The sequence below is a fragment of the Pezoporus wallicus genome, unplaced genomic scaffold, assembly GCF_028554395.1.
Source record: "Pezoporus wallicus isolate ANWC-B61680 ecotype Strahan unplaced genomic scaffold, APGP_CSIRO_Pwel_v1 scaffold_3294, whole genome shotgun sequence".
NCBI lineage: Eukaryota > Metazoa > Chordata > Aves > Psittaciformes > Psittacidae > Pezoporus > Pezoporus wallicus.
In genome coordinates, this window is record NW_026635478.1 from 5708024 (window position 1) to 5726857 (window position 18834).

At 34.4% G+C, this 18834-nt stretch overlaps 1 protein-coding gene across 4 annotated transcripts in view; it reads right to left on the reverse strand.

The window, feature by feature from the left end:
- Positions 1-18834, reverse strand: part of CCDC91 (coiled-coil domain containing 91) — a 121295-nt gene that overhangs the window by 42510 nt on the left and 59951 nt on the right. For all 4 annotated transcript variants that reach the window (XM_057426258.1, XM_057426274.1, XM_057426249.1 and 1 more), the window contains exons 7-8: positions 13398-13475; positions 4013-4120 (exon numbers count right to left, since the gene is read on the reverse strand). In XM_057426258.1, the coding sequence (XP_057282241.1) occupies positions 4013-4120; positions 13398-13475 (186 nt within the window). The remainder of the gene's footprint in view (positions 1-4012; positions 4121-13397; positions 13476-18834) is intronic.

Genomic DNA, 18834 nt, shown 5'->3' on the forward strand with positions numbered 1-18834 from the left:
CCCCTAATTACATCCAAGCATGAAAATACTACACAGAATGTCCACTTGTGTCTCATACTTTTTCCTCAGGATGATAGAGAAAAATAGGAATATTGTCAAGTCGTAATTTAGAGATTGAAATGTGTGATCTGAGTCTCACTTCACATACACTTTAGCCCCTTCCCATCCAAGAATGCCTGTTTCAAACTGTTTAGAAGACAGTAAGGAAGGAGACCATCAAGATAAGTGAGAGATACATAAATAGAAGGAAAATGATTTCTAATAAGTAAGAAGTGATTTGCTGCAAGTATTTAAGATTTTATTTCACCTTAATACACACTGTCCATTTAAAAAAGAATATAAAAATCAACCACAATATTGTTTACATTTCTAACACTATCTACTTTGATTGAATAGCAAGAAAAAATTATGGTACATCATTTCTAGGGCTTCCAGTGAAAACATGTAATTCCTTTGACACTATCATGCTTATGGGTCCAGCAACCTTAATGAGAAAATTCCTTAGAATACCCTAGTCCTACATAATAAATACTTACAAATAACAGATGCTTACTTAGTCCATCTTTTTATGTTGCCTCTTCTGGTTCAGGCTTATTAAAGTTACTCAATCTCTAGGTCTTCTCTGTGTTCAGAAGAAAAACCTACTTTGATGTTTGAACAAAGTATTTCTACCCCAGCACTGGAAAACAGGGAAAGCTAAAAGACACTCTATAGTCCATATACTGAAGTATGGAACAGAAGATTATTGCCACATGCCTCTCCTAGCGGCATCCAGCCCAGACAGCTGCTTAGCTACAACATTTCAGTGATGAAACCATGAACTTGGTGCCCCTGAATATCCCAGAGGAATGCCTGGTTTCCTTTCTGAAGTGTTGATATGAGAGTGTATTTCCTTGAAATAAAATAAAAAAAAAAAAAAGGAAAAAGGCAGAAAAAATCGGAAAAAGCAGCCTTAGAAATTGCTCCCCAGGAAGCATACATTACAGTGATCATCCATTTCTTTGAGGGAACTAGTCCTTTTAACACATTCCAGGAAAGGGGGAAGAAAACCCATAAGCTTCAGACCTAGGGGACATTTGAGATCTGATACTCAAGAGAAGTGACATCAATGGACTAAGAAAAGGCTAGATGAAGAAATACAAGGCATATACAGTATCTGATAACACCAGCTCATCTCTCAAGTGTTTGCTTCAAAAGCAATGGGTAGTGATAGTGATTAATACAGAGGAAAAGTTCACTGAGATACAGTTCAGTATAGTGTGTCTGTGAACTTTGAGCAGAAGAAACTAAACTAGAAAATAGACCACAACCTTCTTACTTTAGGATGGGTGGGGAAGGCATCTGTTAGAAGAGCCAGAATAGAAAATGGGTCAGAATTTTATTTTGGAGAAATGTCTGCAATTTTAGCACAGATTTAAGGAGTTAGATCTAGTAGAAAAGTACAGTGAAAAGCTAGCAGACTGACCTGAAATAAGATATACAATAGAAGACAGTTTGTGTTGGTGGGCTGATGGTTCCCTCCAGCAGAAGATGATGCTACCTATAAGCTAGTCAAGTATGCTGCAAAACCTCACATGTAGCAATCGAAGATGAATTGCAGAAATTTGTCTAGCAGGAAAGAAACAGAATCATAGAACTAGGCCTTTCACATCCTCCCCTACCCTGGAAAATACAGTCTTGCACAGTGACGGTATCAGCACTACGGTAACTTTCTAGACAGACTTTCAACATGCATCTCCATCGCAGGCACAACATCTTGATAAAATACAGCTTCAAAATCAGAAACTGAAATAAACTCTGGTAGGTTAAAGACAAGCACAGAAAAACAGCCCTAAGGCCTTCTCAAAGAGGCACTTCTGGAAGAAAGGTGTACAGGAATTTAGGGAGAAAATTGGATTAGGAGAAAGCATGAGAAAGGAGTTTTTAACATGAGATAATCTTAATTTTGTGGAACTGAAAATAAAACAGCAGAACGTGATCTTAAAATTTTGAAAATCAAATAGTGCTTGTAAGGCAGGAGTATTAGAAGGGAACAAAAAACCAAACAAAAAAACAACAAAAATACCCCCAAAACAAAACAAAAAGCAGCTGTGTTTGTGTATAGAACATACTTGCACTGCTAGGCCAAAAAAAACCCTTTACAGTTATGTAGATACTCATAACTCTCCAGGTAAAGGTAAATATGCATGGTGTGCAACCCTTTAACAAAGAATATTCATCGACTTGGCATATAGTCCTTAGTAATCATTTCAGGAATCTTGTTAGCACAGAACAAAATAATTTGAATGAGAATGGATGCTAAACACCAAAGCATGCATTTAATAGATATATATTCAAAAGAAGTAAAAACATACTACACTTTTCTCAGATCTATTCCAACAAAGATTTATGAGTGAACAAAATTTGCCAGTATAAATCCTATTTTATTAAACCTGGTAGCGCTACCATAAGCACTCATAATTTTTTACTTGATTAAGCTTCAAAATCCCAGTTTTGCATTAAAATCAAGACGATAAACCTTGATTGAAATAAATAAGGAATTACTTGGAAGTTTGTGAACAAAATATAAATATTTTCTGGGATCCAAAAGAGGGTGTTAAATTGAATTAAACATACATATGATGTGAACTGGGCATTGTGTTATCTCCTGTCCTATGACGAAGAATAGGTAGTACCTTGCATTGTTGTGCTTTCCCTAGGTAAATCTGAACCTCTTAAACATGCTTTTCAGATTTCTATCACAAACTTTTGGTTTGCAATTCAAATGTAATAGAACGTGGGAGCAATATTTTTGCTCAATCTGTAAGCACACCCTCAAAACATCATCCTATAATGCTTCCATATTTAGGAGGTTCACTCCTTTCAACATTCAGAAAATGATATCAAGTCAGTAAACACTATGTTCATTTCAGAAACACAAAATATTTTCTTAAAATCCATTCTTATTTGCTTTTTGGGCAGAGCTTTATGGAAAGCATTAAATAACTGTAGTTTTCATTCAAGGGTTGATTTCTCCGAACTATTACATCTTTCCTTCATACTGTTTATACAGTTGCTTATATATTTAATATATGTTTGCACTAAGTGTTAATTGATATGGTCAGAACAGTGAAATGGTCATAAAACACACTGCTGGAAATGGTGTGGACTTTTGATGTATTTAGGGCTAATATACCCCAAGAAAATTAAATAAACTATAATCCTTTATATTTTTAGTAGAACTGTTGCTAACAGTATAAAAGGTAACTGTTTATACTGTTGATTGCAGTGAGTGTACACAACAGGATGCCACTAGCAAATTAGCTTTTTTTTTAATTTATATACTATTGTTCTTTATTATTTTGATTCAATAGCTGTACTTAACTCAAACCAAGATATATTCAGTAACAAAACAGGTTTACACTGTTCAGACATTCATCAGTAATTGATGCAATTCCAAATATTTGCTATATGGTGTGCTTTGACTCAAATTATGTTAAATGAGCCAATATAGACCTACTCATGTATATATTTCTGAATATTATGTAATTCCTCATAGTTTTTTTATTTTTATATCAGCTTTCTATGATATAACAATAGGACTGGGCAACAGATGTTTGTGTCTAACACCTAAGAATCATCAAAAAATTTGGACCAAACATTTTTCAAATCCCAATAAATGAAATCCTGCATTTAACTATGTAAATTAAAAAATAATCTCATATTTTCTCCAAGACTGCATAAAATGGTAGCTGTTAAAGAAGTAAGCACTGCTCTGAGCCTTTTTTCTCAGTGTTATGCTCTTCTTGAATCTGTTTTTAAGGAGGTTTAAATGTTCAAAACCACCTTTGATCCCAACAGATGAAGAGTCATTATTTATTTTGCATTTTTAAATATTTGTGCTTACTGTTATGCTGAGGGCACAAGGTGAAAGATTATTTTCTTTGGTGATCATATATGTTAATACTTTTTCATACAGAAAAGAGCTGAAACTAAAAGAAAATCACAGATTTTTGTATGTGCACATCCATACCTGAGTATTAAGAAGTTCTTCACATTTGTGTGAATGTTTTTCAATTGCTAGAATATACTGTTTTTCAATAGCTGCTTCTTGCTGTTGAACTGTAGATTGTAGCAGCGCCTGCAATAAGAAAGCATAAAATACTCAACAAAGATACGACTGGGATGTTTATTGGTAACTGCAGATCTGCTAATACTTTTGTATAACCAGAATGTGGAAGGCTGCTATAAAATTGGAATGTGCCACTATTAAAGTACCTTTCTATGTAACACTACCTTGTTTTCAGTCAGGATTAAAATTTTTTGGATCTCAGATCTCTTACACACAGTCTGCTTAAAAGAGAGCAGCACACAGAAGATAGAGAGTATTTCTTTTAAATATACCCAGTTTAGTGGGACCACACAAGAAGAGAAGTGTATGAAAGCTGCTGAAGGAAAAAAAAAAGTCAGACATATTTCCCTGGCTGACAAAACTCCACATCCTCTCGGCACAGTGTAAGATCCCATGGGCCAAGCATGATCTTCACAACCACAAGTCAAGTAAAAGCAGATGGAAATTTTGAGTAATTTAAAACATAGAAGAATGCTCCCCCAGGAAGTTCACACTTAAATATGAAGCATTGGAAGTCAAAGTGTGGAAAGTCAAAGTACTGAGACAGTAACAAAAAGATGAAAAGATGATAAAATTAGCAACTCCCTGCGTGTGAGCACACGTGCATGCACATGTGTGTGCATTCACATGCACTTGACTGAACTCTGAAGAATTTCCAGCATCTGGAGGCAAAAAGAGAAATAAAAAAAATTCAAGATATGTGAAAAAATAAATTACTGTTTGAGAAATTACACTCAGGCTTCCTTAAACAATGATGGTATTTTAATGCAGGATTTACTTAACTTATGACATGCAAGTCTTTTTCCCTAACATTATAAAATATTTATGTCACTTTCCAAATATTCATTGGGCTATTCATACACAATGTAGCAAACTATTTTTAACTAGTAATCAAAATAGTGAAGTAGTTGAAATCACTATGTAAGTTAAAACAGATACGTTTTATAAAAAACAGACCTTTGGCCCAAATAAAAACAAAGAAAAAATCCATCTTTCAAACAATCTTTATTTTAGAGATATATTTACTTTATCGAACATAAAACACAAGTTTAATAAATGTTGAATACTTAAAAAAAAAACAAACCTAAAACACCAAAGAAAGCAAAGAAAAAGTGTTTTTTTTTTTTTTTTTACATCTTCTGACAATTTTTGAACTACATTTCCAAATTTTCCAGAAACTAGCTTCTTAAGCTAAATCAGTGTTCTTCAGTAATGCTATAGTATGGTAGTGGTTTTCAGCACACGTTCAGAGATTTAAAAGGTAAAAGATGGTGCTTAACACATTTTAATCAAAGAGTAAAAATACATTTACTGGTGTTTGCAGAGAATATAGCTTGCCATAAGTTTATTTTCAAAAAAGCCAATTTCTTCTCAACTACGTTTAGTTCTTTTATTGATATAAATTCCGGAAATAAAAAAAAAAAAAAACAGAGAAGTATAACTTCTGTATGTGAAACTTCATATGCTAAATCCTACTGTGTACAAATTAGAATTGCCAAACATCATTGTCAAAAATTATGTCTGAGGTATGGCAGGTTTTTCTGCTTAAACTATTGTGGCAATAATTTTTTTCATATAATTGGGAAAAAAAAAATCTAATTCTGATCATAGGGAAAACAATAACAGAATGGTCGCTGAGTTGCAATGCTTTTTCTCAGATAGCTTCTTGCTATTGAAAATTATATTTAATAAATCACCCGAAGTAAGACAATTTAAAATATAAAATAGAAGCCAAACTTGACAATTTCCTTTTATTTCATATCTAACATGCAGTTGCTGCCCAGAACATTACTACATTCACTGTGGGTATCCTACGTATGCCTGGCTCCAGATGACTATAAAAATCAAATATGAACATGAAGATGTCATAAAACAATGTCTTTACAAGACTGTTAAAAAAAAAAAAAAAAAGATAAACACCCATGAAGTTAAAAAATGAGGTCACTTTCTTTGATCACAGCTACCAGTTAAGATTTCTTGATGGGGTAAATACAGCAGAGATGCATAATATTCATTCAAAGTGTTTGCAAATTTTAAGATATCCAACTATTTGAATTACTAATTAAACCCCTAATTTACTAATTAACTAAGTTTCTAAACTAAAACATATTTTTAGCTACTTGATGATAGGCATCTCAAACTTTTAGTTACATACTTCCCTCAGTACAATGACACTAAAAGTCTTTTGACTAATTGCTACTCTGGGTAACTGCTTATCACTGCTGAAACACCACTTTCTTCCTTAATTAATTACACAATTATCTTGGTGGGCTGATGTTCCATAAATCTGTAGCCACTGACCTAATATCAAGCTGGCATTTTTGAAGCAGTCTTGTTTTAATAGCTCACTGAATCATTTCAAGTAAGTTTATAGCAGAATGTAGTCTATGGCATCTGTTGCATGAAGTTCATGGGGTAGGATTTCAATATGAGTGCTATTGGTAATTAATTTCTTCTTTCATATAGTGTGCTATGAAGTTCCTTGAAACAGGCTAGAAAGGCTCACCCTGTACCCAACAGACAGTTTCAGGACTGTGACGTCAAGAGGTGTCAGTCTTGTAGATCTGTTTCTACACCCCTATCATATTTGTTGCCTGAGACTATACTTGTTATTGTCACAAAGAAATTGATGGATTCAGATTTTTGGAATTTCTTTACATTTAGCAACTAGTCCTTATTGCTTCATGGCTTTTTCCCCCCACCCTTTTTGTTTTTTAATTCTTCCTCTCCTTCTTCAGCACAACACACTTCACAAGCCCAAACTACATCTGCCTTTAACCAAAAGTGAGGTCGCCTTTTAGGTCTTCAGTAGAGCCAAATAAACAGTCCTCTTTTCAGGCAGTTGCTAGATCTTCTTTTCCCATTTGTAATTTCCTCAGCTTTCAAAACTCTGCCTCCAAACTTCTTATGTAAGTCACTGTATGAAGGAACAGTTTAAAGAAATGTGGTACTTTAGATAAACTACTTAAAGCAGTTTGCTTAAAATACCAGTACAAAGCCATGCATGAATATAAGAACAAACTGCAGCCACAACAGCAGCTGTATAACCATAGTTACGATCACAAGCACATCATCAATTGAACTGATGCCCTTCCGCTAATAAAAAACCTCCAGAATTTACAAAGTTTATGTACTAAATGATCAAAGTATATTTAGGTATAATAAATAACAACAGTAACATCTTTCCTCTGATTCCTGAAAAGAAAACAAAAAGTATCACCACAGCTCCAAGTGATAAGAAAAACATAGATATACATGGTCTTTTAACATTTCCTTCTACCTCACATTTCATATTACATTTTAGCCATTACTAAACTGGCTAAAATCCCATTAACTGAGAAAACCAAGAATTAATGTCTATACTGACACTATTTTACTATATTTGGTTCAGTTATAATTCATTTTCAACTTGGCATATCTTCTTAGCTAATCAAAGCTGAAAGTTGGTCAAGGTTTCAGCCTTGGACTTGAATCTATAGCTAGCTGTTCTGGCTTATAAAAGAACATGGTAATAAAAAGTAGCACTGAGAACATTGTTATGGTCCAGGAATAAAATACCTCATATTTTAACAACTAATCTAGCTTGGTATTCTCAGTTTCAGTATAGGAACTTAAGATGACTCAAAGAAGTGACAAGAAGCTATCAGAGTGAGATATGGAATAGCAAACCTTTGTTCCGTTTACAAAACCTGCCAGGTATCAGAGACTTTCCAGTCTGATGTATAGTTGTATTTTCTTCCTTTCAAAAACAAATGAAAGAAATCATATATGGTCCTGTTATCAGGACTAAAACCAGTGGAATTTCACAAAAATAAGGAGTCTGCACACTTCCTCAGTCATGATTTTCCTTTCCAAGAGAATAGGGCAATAGCTCTTGAACCCCTAGAGATAAAGCCAAATTTTTCCAAGTTCTAAACTTTCACAGATTTGTTGATTGTAGTTCTTACTCTAACACCCGTATCTATTGATTCCTGTTAGTAAAGCAGCCATTACAGTGCAATAAATAACAAAATAATAGCATAACTGTAGAATGCACTAGAACCTTGTAGATCCTTGGAGGTAGAAGGGAGGCAGAACACATTCTGGTTACTGTACACTATATGGTTTAATTCTGTGATAAGGTAGTTTAAACACTAGAATTCACTTGGGTGAAATTCTAACTCCTACTTGCTATTTTGCTACTTGGAAATAATTAATATTCCAAATGCAAATTCACATTATAGTCCATTGCCGAACTGTCTTTTGTTTTCTGCTCATTGTTTCTGGAAACATACGCAGGAACAACTTTGGAAAGATTTTTAAAGAACAAATTCACATTGTTCACAGGAAAGCTAAGGAGTAACATGCATGTTCACATTTAACAGTAATTCTATAAAGTGTGGTTGCTCCAAATAATAGGACTTGCAGGATGACAATGACAGCAAAACAAGTCTTACTCTAAAGTATAAACTACTAGAAACATTTCAAACTATTCAAGAAATCCTGCTTCTTCCCTCTTTTCTGATTTCTCTCCTTACCCAAAAAATCCATTAGGGAATTAATCCTGCTTTTCCTTCACTAACCAAAGCTTGGTGGCTTCTGACAGAACAAAGAGAATGAAACCCCTCAAGAACATTCTCTGTAAAGTGTCTTCATATCCATTTCGGATAGGATGGGTTATAAAACTTAGCTAAATAAATCAATCCAAACCCCTGTTTGAGTTTAAATAAAGAGCTAACATCTTTAAGTTTCAAACATGAAAATAATTTTGGAAGACCCTGAGTTGAAACCAGATAGAAAAATCATTTTACTAACTTTATCCATAATCACCTTGGTGTGTCTTTAAGGGAATACACATCTTAATTACCCTAGTATATGCTTTAGCAATGGTCAAAGAATTAAGTAGTCCTGGAATGTAATTGACAGCACAATACATGTATGGTAGAAACACTAGAGAACTGCATCACTGAATAAAGACTAGAGACTGAAAAACTGTAATGTACTCTAAGAAGAAAAGTTTAAAGAACTTTGGCTTTGCCAAAATCAAAGCACAGACACTCCAGTCCATTTCTAATACAAGCCTATTTGCCCAGCCCTAGTGTCTTTATTCTACTGGCAACCGAAACCACAGCTGCTTGCCCAAAACAATAATTATTGTATGGCCAAAAGCTAGAATTTATGAGAAGTCTTCTTGAATTACAAATTGAAATTATAGACTGCTACTCCCAAATTAATCCAATTCACTAACAGTGTCAAATTGCCAAATCTCTTTCTCTCAACTCACATTTTTAATAGGAGGAAAAAACTAGTAAGGAAAAAAAACCCCCAAACAAATGGGGGGTGGGGGAGGCAAGAGATAGGGCAGGATTTATCATCTCCTCTCATCTCTCCTGAAAACCGGTATAAAAGCAATTCCAATCTGTGCAAAGCCCAGACTTTTAGGTTTGTAGCACTGTTTGAAAATGTTATACAAACTCACTTGAAACATCAGTATGAAACATGCATCATGATATATCATGATGTATGGGCTGATGCACTCCAGTCTATAACGTTATTTAAAAGCACTGCATCAAAGTCCTTGGTCCAAAAGAATACCCTCACTGGTTTCTTTGCCCCGCTCAAGTACCATTATTTGCTTAAGTAACCAAATACAAAATGTATTTACACCAAACACCTTCTTTACTTCAAAATTGGTAAGTCAGAATGGCCAGAAGGAGTCATCCTCAAAAATAAAGTTACCTAGTGAAGAGTAAAACTACTGTACTATTTTAAACATATAATCATACTAAATACCATTAATTTCAGTAACTTTACATAAGAATTTCTATGTTTCATAGTATTAGACAGTGATTCGTTTAATTCAGCATCCTGTCTCCACCATTAATTTCTACAACTTTATGGGCAAAATATAATTAAACAATTGTTGAAGGATGAAACAGAGCAGAAGACACCATCAAAACTCTTTCCTGACCCTTGGAAAAGGTACACCACCTCAGTAAAATATTCTATTTGACTGGTTATGTTATAACTCAGTTATTAGCTAGTACACATACTATATAAATAAAACTATTTAAAAGATTTTTGAAAATATCTTTTTCAACAGAATCCAACTTAACCACTTTAGCCCAAAATACTGCATATTTTCATGAAAGGGCTATTTTCAGGTAAACCTCCAGAAAATTAAAATGTGTGCATTTACATGCTATGGAATATATATGTTTTTTTGTTGAGCTGAATTTCCTGAATTGTTTCCACTGACAGTCATACCATGCGACCAAAGCTTACAACAGAGCTCATGATGTGATATTTTACATGTTAAGTTAGAAAGTATTTCCTGTGGAAAAATATTCTCTCAAGTTATTCTTTACAAAAGGTCAACACATTTTGATGTGCATCAAGGCATGAAGGAACTTTATGGTTTCACTAACTGTCCTCTTAGAGTGTGAACTGAATTTTATACCAGTGTTTCAAAGACATAACATAAAATACATTTGAATCCAATGCAAGAATAGGGCAAGGTGGTTTTTGCAAAGTGGCATAACAACTTCAGTTTCATTTTCAACATCTGGTTTACCAGTAATGATGAACAGCTTACAGTTCAAACACTATGCTCAGTTTATCTACGTATCTCAGTTTTATTGGCATGTGAGTTTAAATTACTTATTTTTCAAGCCTTTCAGTTATTACAATATTTCACACCATATTTATTGTTTTATAGTGCGAAACACATATGAAAAGAAATCCTAACTGAAAAGGGACGGAGAAATATCTAGTAATTTTTACAATTACTTTTAAGAAAACAAGATGTTTTAATCAATAATACAATATTTTTGATAGCCAGATCTTCAGAAGATTAAGACTTGATTGTCTTGATTAAAGACCTTGATTTTATCAGGATTCCATATAAAGATTTTTATAGTGGCATCATTGTTGCATGAGTACTCCCATACTGTAAAAATGACAAGGAATATCTCCTTTTCCAGCCATCACCTCTTCATGACGAAACCCAATATTGTATTATTCTCAAGGCCTGATTGAATTCCTGTGCAACTCACACATGGACAAGTATAGAAGTCAGCAATGAAATAGAAGCCCTTGCAACAACTTTTGAATTTATCCTTTTATTCTTGTGTCAGGCCTTTCTGAGCTGGTATTGTCAACTTGGAGACTTAACAGCCTAAGCTGATGTTTTAAAGAGCTGAGAACTTGCCACATTTCAAGAGCTTTTCCTCTTCAGCAGGGATAAACTATGTCTAAAAAAAGATACTCTGATTCTAGACTAACTTATTTTGTAATGACATCTCTTAAATTTTGCTTTGTTTATTAGAGGGTAACCTTTCAGTTCACAGGTCTGCTATTGATACAAGTACTTTTGAAAGACAATCTGAAAGCTCCCACGTATTCCGTATTTTGCAAATATATCTTTTTATATTCTGGAAAGCTGAAAAAACCCAGCCACCTAACACTGAAAAGTGATAGACAAAACTCTCACTGTACGAAGAGCTGGAAAGGACTCAGCATCTTGAAGGTAATTTCCATAAAAGGAAACACATCTGATTCATGTAAGCTCTCTTTTAGAAGACTAATAATTGCATAAAATAATCTAAGTAAATAAATACCATCGAATAAACACACCTGCCTGTAACCTCATATTCTTTAAAGGTTACATTAGAAGATATTTTATGTGGTGAGAAATATAAACAAAATAGATTAAAAATCTTAACTTGTCTGTTTACAGAACTATGAAAATTTCAGAACAAAAGCTTGATTAAACAAGCAGAGGAAAAATTCTTATGTTGCTTGTGGTAAATATCTTCCAATATGACATGATCCCACTAGTACAATTTCCAAGCTCTACATTTACTTTTCTTTACTGTAGTTAATTACCAGGGATAAAAGTTTAAAAAAATAACAACACGAAAGACAGAAATTAAACCAAATTAAGTAAACATGAGAAGGGAAACTTGGCCTACACCAAACACTAAGTTGATTTTTGATTTGCTTTACCATGTTTTTTAATGTGAATTTCATGACTGTGTTGTAGATGGTTTATTTGTTGAAAGAAAGATAAGAATGTGAGATGCTTAAAAACAGCTAAGGTTTTTGAGGGCTTGTGCTACAAAGTGTCTAATGGTCTCAGTTAATGGATTTCCCAGCACATTTTGCAAGCTAATATTCCAAAGACAACTGCAATAATTCTAAGGGCTTTGGTATATTCAGATCCTTGAAATTAAATCATTCAGTATCTGACTTCTCGTGTAAGCTCCATTTTTGACACTGTTGCCATTTTAAAAAAAACGTGTCGCAACAAGGGTAGGAATTTAGAGGGTTTGGTCTTAAACATGAGTACCTCGTCTGCCAGGGATAACTAATGGAAGATCAGTGTGTCCCTTGTATAGCAAACAATTCCTCCCAAATACCAGACAGTGATTATCAGAAAATGTACCCCATTTTAAGCACAGACAAAAAAAAAAAAAAGAGAAAAAAAAAAATCTGCTGTAGTAAGCCTGCAAGGAGTAATAATTAGCACTGAATGTAAGAAAAATGTGAGCTTCTGGCTACAAACATGGCAAGCTTGTAGATAGAACTGAAAAAATGGTAACTCTTTTTCCTTTGTATGCCAAAAGAAAGGCACTTTCACAAGGTAGGAAGACTCATCTTTGCTGAGAATACAGAAAAGGCAAGTAGTCAACTCTTTTCCATTATTGTTCAACCCAGAGTCTCAATAACTAGTTTAGAGGATTTGGGGCTGGAGGGATTCTGGGAATTATTTTCTGGGGCGTATGATCAATGGTGTATATTTTTACACAGCTATTGTTAAAAAAACAATGTTAAGCTTTATATTCAGTCACGCTACATACAACTTTCCCTGGAGTGGCATCACTCAATTATAACTGGCTGGTATCAGAGAGGATTAGTCACAATTCCAACAGTCATGACTGCAAGAGATACTAATTTGGGCTATGTCCAATCCATTTGATGGGAATAATCTGCATCAGTTCGTTTTATTAAAACCCAAGGAATGCAAAATAGGACTGTATTCATTGTAATAAAGATTCTCCTTTCTACGCCTTTTAAACAATTCAGTAGAATTGCTTAGGTGAATTTCCACACTTGAGGTAATTTGGGGACTAATTAGACACTACTTACAAAATCTATTGAAAATGGAAGTCACTTCTGCATATAAATGATATTATTAGTTTAACACAGTCTTAACTCCTAAAGAAGACTGCGTGTAGTGCCTAATTGTTATAAACTATTACAATGATACTATTTGGAAACTTCATAATCTCAGCAACTGATTTACCTTGAATTCTTCAACAATAACACCCAAGGCTTCATGTCCAGCTTTTCTCATGTCTTCTAATTCCTGCTTATGCTTTTCCTGTACAAAAACACGGAAAGATTATATACAACATAGGCACCTGACATAACTTTAATAAGGAGAGTAAAAACCAATTATTTTCATAATTTTTTGTATTTTCCATGAAGATACGCTCTTGGCTCTTTAGATATTACATATATGTTCAATTCAAGATGGCCCTAGTATTAAACTTGTTTTATTCCTTTTACTTGATTAGTGCCCAGATAATTCTAAATGGTCCTCATTTTTTTTTTTTTTTTTAAATTTTCTTTGTTACTCTGATTTTTCTAGTTTCTTGGTACCTGTGGATGGCAGGAGCTCCGAATCACTCTCCTCATAAACATTTTTTACTGCTTATATTAACAAAAATGTTGAAAATTACTAGAATCAGACTCATTTTCCTCAGAAGAGCACACCCTTCTCCTACTCATTACATAGCTTTTAAATCTTTTTGATTTATTTTTTATCCTTAAGGGTCCCAGGAAAGTATTCTTGTATGAGACATCCTGAATACATTTTCAAATACAGCTCTGTTTACTGTTTATTTAATTCACAGTATTGTCTAAAAATAACATGGACCGGAATATTCTAATAATTTGCCTTTTCTTAAAACTGCTTTCCTGTGGTTTACTATGTAAGTCTGCAATTTGAACAACTCATTAGATTCTCCTCAGCATTTCAGACTTATCAACAAATAGCACCACTTTTTCAAATTACCAGTTAGTAAGAAGATGAAAAACTTTCCCTCCTCCCTCACTCTTTGCTTCAGGGATTTGTTCTTAGACAAACTAGTACAACAGGTCATGGGTGCTTTAAATCACCTTGGAAAACTGCTGCAGAAAGCAGAAGGGCATTCATCACAAACATTAGCTTGCAGTGATTACAGGGCAAAAATCATACAGAGCTTTCACTACATACTTATTGCTTTTTGGATGGCATTCAAGTTAAAAATTAATTAATACAATTCTATATTTTCCAAGATCTGTATATTTGAACAAGAAAAACCTAGTGTCTAACAAATCATGTTCACTTTAATTATGGAAGGTAATGCAATACCATTAAAAATAAATTAATCTGTCTGTAACTCTATATTTGATTAGTGGTTTCTGCTCTGCCATTCAGTTCCTTTCTCCTGAAAGGGCTTAGAAAAATGGTTTGAAACGATAGCTATAAAAACTTCATATCGTTGGCCCAAATATGAGTTCTTGATTAGAACTGATTTTTTTTTTTTTTGTGAAGCTCTGCAAGATTCATAGAATGATAGGATAGTAGAATCAACTAGGTTGGAAAAAAACATTAAGGTCATCAAGTCCAACCGTTACCCCAGGACTGCCAAGACTATCACTAAACCATGTCACTAAGGGCCTTGTCCACACAGGGTTTGAACACTTCCAGGGACAGTGATTCCACCACTGCCCTGGGCAGCCTTTTCCAATATCTGATTACCCTCTCTGTGAAGAAATTGTTCCTAATACCCAGTCTAAGCCTCCCCTGATGTAGCTTGGGGCCATTACCTCTTGTCCTATCATTTGTTACTTGGGAGAAGAGGTCAGCCACCTCCTCGCTCCATCCTCCTTAAGGTACTTGTAGAGAGCGAAAAGGTCCCCCCTGAGCCTTCTCTTCTCCAGACTAAACAATCCCAGTTCCCTCAGCTGTTCCTCATCAGACTTGTGCTCCAGGCCCTTCACCAGCTTTGTTGCCCTTCTCTGGACCCTCACCAGAAGTCAATCTCTCACTCATATTTTGGGGTCAACTGATATTATTTGCTTTTTACATTTTGCATTACTATTCATAAACCTGGCTTAAAAAAAAAAAAGTCAGGAAAAAAATGCTAATAAGATAGTAAGTTAACACAAAGCTGTACAAATGTTTCTGTGACAGAGTTAAGAGTCTCGTACTATACATAACATGGAAGCTAGTTATCTGAGTTGATGCTGGCTGCCTATCTTCTCTAAGGCTGTGATATCTTCAGAATTAGCCGCAAGTGTGAGCTGACACCTTAGAAAGTGACGTACTCGTTTCTGTACTAATGCAAAAAGGCAAATTGTAATTCCCTGCAGGCAACTCAATTAGAAGACAAATTTCAAATCCATTTTACACACATTTGCTGTATATAATTACAGCATTAAGACTCTTTATATTGGACTCAATTCTTCCATTACATCAAGATTTTCCTTGTTACAAAAATTATCAGCTCTTTCTTTCAAAGAAACATTAAAAAAAAAATAATAACAGTATCAAAATGATTCTGTTAAGAAACTGGTGATTTCTCATTTGAGGAAACATATCTCCTCCAATAAACCAAAGTATAAAGAAAAAATAGATTCACTGAATACAACAGAACTAAAAGACTGAAAATTTAAGTTAAACATGATGAGAACCAGTCCATAATGGCTAATTAATATACACACTAGAGTGTGCTATTGTATATAAAATACAGATTGGTCACTATTTCTATTTTCGTGAAACAGGAATGTGAGCTCTCCAAAACACTAAGACACTGGAGTGCATCCAGGTTTATAGGAATTTAAGGATTTTCATTGTGGTCACATAACCAATATCCTAGTGGAAGATACAGCTGAGAACTGAAAGATATGGACAAATATTTTTAGAGGAAGGAAGGAAAGAAAGATTTCAGATTTCCCTATATAACCAAAACAACATGATGTCTGGATATCTTAAGCTTTCCATAGGAATCAAGGAGGTATTATAATTTATTTTATACAAGTAAATGACATTGCTGGAATAGACAATAAAAGTGAAGTACAAAGTGAGATAGCGAAAAAATTTTCATGAGCCACATTGGTGTGCTATCAGCACCATTCTCAGACTAAAGTTGAAAACAGCCCTGCACCGGCTATTAAGAAGGAGAAAAATAGCAATTACAGCTGAACCCAGGACAGCAGCTTCCTAATATAGTGATGAGGACATTTCCTGCAGAGTCAGAACTGAGCTGATGCAGAACTGAGTGAGTGTGAATGGACCAGTCTGCTGGGAGACTTTATGACTGATTAAATGTGAAAAACTATGTTAAGGAAATAGTCTAGAAGAGCCTACACACACACATAAAAAAAAAAAAAAAAAAAAGGAAAGAAAGAAAAAGAAACATAGCTCCTATACCACACGTAACTAAACTCTTCAAGTATTTGCAGTGTATAACATGGATCTCCAGCCTGTCGTGTTTAAGACATTAATATTGTGTGAAGAACAAAACCTCTCCACTGAGTAGAAACTCTCCACTGATGAGAATATTAAGCATAAAAACCAAGACCTAACACACATGCAGAACAATCTCTTAATAGTAAGAGTTCTTGGTATTAATATATATTTTGCTATCAAAACTGTATTATGGTAAATACCACAGTACATTTGGTATTGAAAGCCTTTTCTGACTGCCTTCAGGGTTTTAAATCATGATGTAAATAGTTACTTCTTTAGGATAGAGCTACAACCATCTCCTGGTACTGACGTTTACCTACTTGCCCACATAATCTTAATGATGGGACATTATAGCAAAAGAAAGCAAAGAAGAAAGAGCAAACAGGAGAACAATCCCAATGAAGCTGACAAAAGAAAATGCTTTTGTTATGCAACACAGTAAGCACGAAATGAATTCTTCTGTTCTTTAAGACATCCTTAGGTCTTTTATCTCAAGAGCATCAGTCTAAATTTAAATTCCATCACTGTTCCTAAAGAACAGAATATTAACTTGGAAAGGGTTGCCAGCTGTCATCAACAGCTGATACTGAAGCCACTTATAGTACCCAAAACAATGTCATATATGACATATTTAAAAATATATTAGTATTTATGTATTACTCTACTTTACTATATTACTACATAGAAATATGCATGAAAAAACTACACAAGGAAAGTTTTTCTTCTTTTTTAGATAGGAAACTGACCTGCAGAATGTAAAGGGACAAAACCGAGCTTCTCTTGACTTTTTTCAAGAGAAACAAACACTTGTTAGCTAGACTGTATTGCCCAACTCAGAACGCAAACTGCATCTGCAACCTACTCCAACATTATCCTTGCATCCAAAGAACTGCTACTGAATTGTAAGCTTCTAGATTAAGTTGTTGGTTATTTGTTTTACTCACCTGACTAATAAATAATCTAAACATGTAGGAAAAAATTAACTCAAATCCAAACAAACAAACAAAAAAACCTGCACAAAAACCCCACACAGACAAAAAAACCTCAAGCCAAACAAAAAACAATCAAAGAGATACAAGCTACACCTTTGTCAGAGGCAACAAAAAAGTACAATGAGAAAGCAGGAGAACTAACTTCTCCCTTATTTTAAGACACAACAGAACTACTACAGTTTCTGAAGGAAAAAGTTTGAAGTCTCAGAAAAATTCCAAGAAGGAATTTCCAAGAAAATTCCTAGAAGGAAGCATCTCCCACAGTTCAGAAAAAGCTTCCCAAATCACAGACACACAGATTTTATAAGAAGTCCTTCTCACTTCTTGTTGCGTATCTTAGGAAAGTAGTCATGCCATTCCACACTCTGAATGACTACATTTTGCTTACTGTAAAACCTCACACAGAACATAGACAGATATATTTCAAACCACCAAAAATGTTATATTCCATACAACAGTGATTTAAGGTTACAGTAACTGATATTCTGATTAGTTTAACATTTGAAATATTGCATTAATCATATTTTTGGTTCAGGCATTCCTGGCCCTGCCCTTGATTGCTAAAGTCTTTTTGCTGGCAGTGAGGTAGGCCAGATTGTAGTGAAATATTCCAAATAATTCAGCCTGGGGAGTATCCTCTGGATTTGAGTTGTGACTTTAGTGACTGGGAGTGGGCTATTTTTTTTCTCAGTTTATGACCAAAGTATTAAATCACAAAAAAAATCACACAATCATTCCGGTTGGAAGAGACCGCTGGAGGTCATCCTAGTTGAACCTCCTGCTGAAATCAAGGTCAACAGTGAATTCAGACCAGATTGCTCAGATTCTTGTCCAGTCAGACCCTGAAAACCTCCAAGGATGGGGATTTCATAACCTCAGTGGCTAAAACATCCCAATGCTTAACTTCATCCCAAAAGTATTTTTTTCCTTATGCTAAACTGTAACTTCCCATGTTTCAATTTATCACCATTTCCACTTGTCCTCCTTCAAGGCATCTTTGCAGAGCTCGTCTAGCTCTATTTTTCTGGCAATTCTGTAGGCATTGAACTTTTGCTATTACATTCCCCCTAAGCCTTCTTTTCTCCAGATTGATGTCAAGATACACAATGTCCACTGCATTCCTCTCATCCATAAGCTAGGTCTTTCATCACAGAAAGAAATCAGGTTGGTCAGGTATAATTTATCTTTTTGGTAAATACGTGTTGGCTATTTACAGTCACCTTCTTCAC